Source organism: Sphaeroforma arctica (genome assembly GCF_001186125.1).
Source record: "Sphaeroforma arctica JP610 unplaced genomic scaffold supercont1.5309, whole genome shotgun sequence".
In the NCBI taxonomy this organism is placed as follows: Eukaryota; class Ichthyosporea; order Ichthyophonida; genus Sphaeroforma; species Sphaeroforma arctica.
Window position 1 is genome coordinate 1 of NW_014035249.1, and position 2,020 is coordinate 2,020.

A 2,020-nucleotide genomic window follows, 5' to 3' on the forward strand; every position below is an offset into this window, starting at 1 on the left:
AGAGTCCAATTAATGAATTATATTTTTATTTATACACTCCACTGTGTATGGGAACATTTCATTGATCCACCCCACTGTGTATGTGAACAGCTGCATAACAATTTGGCTTTTCATTCATACAATGGACTTCCACAGATTTAACATTATGTCCGACCCACACGGCGCTGAAACAGCCAATAGCCTCGACGTGCCCCCCACTCAGTTCGGCACTTCATCGCAGATCCAAACGGTACCAGAAAACGTATCAATGGTGCACTTGGCACAAGGGAAAGGATCTAGTACGGATTCGATGTATGTGGAGAAGATTAGGGGCCGGCATATTTTTCTTAGCCAGGAGCAGCTGTTCAGTGGACTACTGGTCGTGTGCATAGAGCATCACAAGTACGACGAAGCGTTAGGTATGGTGTTTAGGGTTTAGGGTCTAGGGCTTGGGTGTCTCAGGTTGGGGAGTTATGGGTGGTTTAGTGGCGAAGATTATAATGTTCTAAGGTTTGGTGTTTGATCTGTCCTTGGGTTTAAGGTTTTTGGGTTGTTCTGGGTTTAAGATTTAGGGGTTTAGGCCATGTTAGGATTCAATTTGAGGTGTTAAAGGTTGGACTTGGGCCCAGGCGCTGAAGCTTGCGCTTGAGACTGTCGATATAGATTAATTTAATATGCACGCACATACACATATTTAGATAGCAACAATGGGTTAACTTTCAATCGTTAGATTAATTTAATATGCACGCACATACACATGTTTAGATAGCAACAATGTGTTAACTTTCAATCGTTAGATTAATTTAATATGCACGCACATACACATGTTTAGATAGCAACAATGGGTTTACTTTTAATCGTTTGTGTATCATCGGATATGCTCGCTAGAACATACCACTGCTCACACAAATCTGTAAATGGGCTGCTATAGTTTTGGTCTTACGTTTATTTCATCGTCATTGTCAAATGTTACACGTGTGTTTGGTTCTCAATCCAATGGCACCGCTCAGAGCCTTGCCCCTTTTGAACCTCGAAGCTCTCCTATGCAATTGAATACAGCAATCGAACGCTCGCGTGCGTATGGTTTATCTGCTCGTCAACTGGCGCTCAGCAGATGCACACACCTTCATACAACGCGAAACGCCCAAATGTAAGACAAGAATGCGTACACTCCATTGGCACGACGAATATCTTGTGTAGATAATCATGTAGGTGGACATGATATACATCCCAAATATAGACATCGTAAGATCCAGAGCATCGAGCCTCATTTATTACCTTTAAAAAACCTAAAACTCTATACACTCCTACTTTTCACAGCCCTGTTAAGAGAAGATCCCGAAGCCCACATGTGCACCGAAGAATTGGCTGGTTTGTCGCTATGGCGACCAGCGTCTCGACCAATCATAAACCAACTTTGCGAGTACGTATCTAAAAACGAACTGGCCGTGCAGAATGCAGCCATGCGACTGTATGTGGGCAGAATGAATGAGCATTGGAGCGATGCTGTACATGAGGTCAACATGTTGGTGCTGCTGTTGGAAAAGGTGCGTTGATAGAGACGTGTGTGTAGGGTTGTGGGGATGCAGGTATGTGTATGTAGGCTTATGTCTAGGATGTGTGCATGTGTGGGTATGTTTGCATATATGTAGACAGGTGTATGCACATGGGCGGAAACATCGGTTTACGAGCAGATGAACTAAGCACTATTGCGATGTTGAACACGAGATTCATATTATGATGCAGCTGTTGGAAGAAGTATGTGTGGATGTATGCAGGCTTTGTATGCATGTGTTTGGTACATATGGGTATATACATACTTGTATTTATAAGTATACATACAAACATGATAGATACGTACATACACACACACACACGCACATACACACCCACTCTCTCTCACACACACACAAAACACGTACGCTCTCTCTCACACACACGCTCACACATACATGCACACACACACACACACACACATACACACACACACACACACATATATATATATATAATAAATACACGAATATATACATACATACAT

The 2,020-nt window shown here is 42.6% G+C and overlaps 1 protein-coding gene across 1 annotated transcript; it reads left to right on the forward strand.

Annotated features, from left to right (window-relative positions):
- Positions 1–145: 145 nt before the first annotated feature.
- Positions 146–1,526, forward strand: SARC_14921 (hypothetical protein; the record flags this gene model as incomplete). Its single annotated transcript, XM_014290947.1, has 2 exons — positions 146–398; positions 1,300–1,526. Coding segments are annotated over 2 exons (480 nt in total), but the record flags the coding sequence as incomplete, so codon positions are not given.
- Positions 1,527–2,020: the final 494 nt, after the last annotated feature.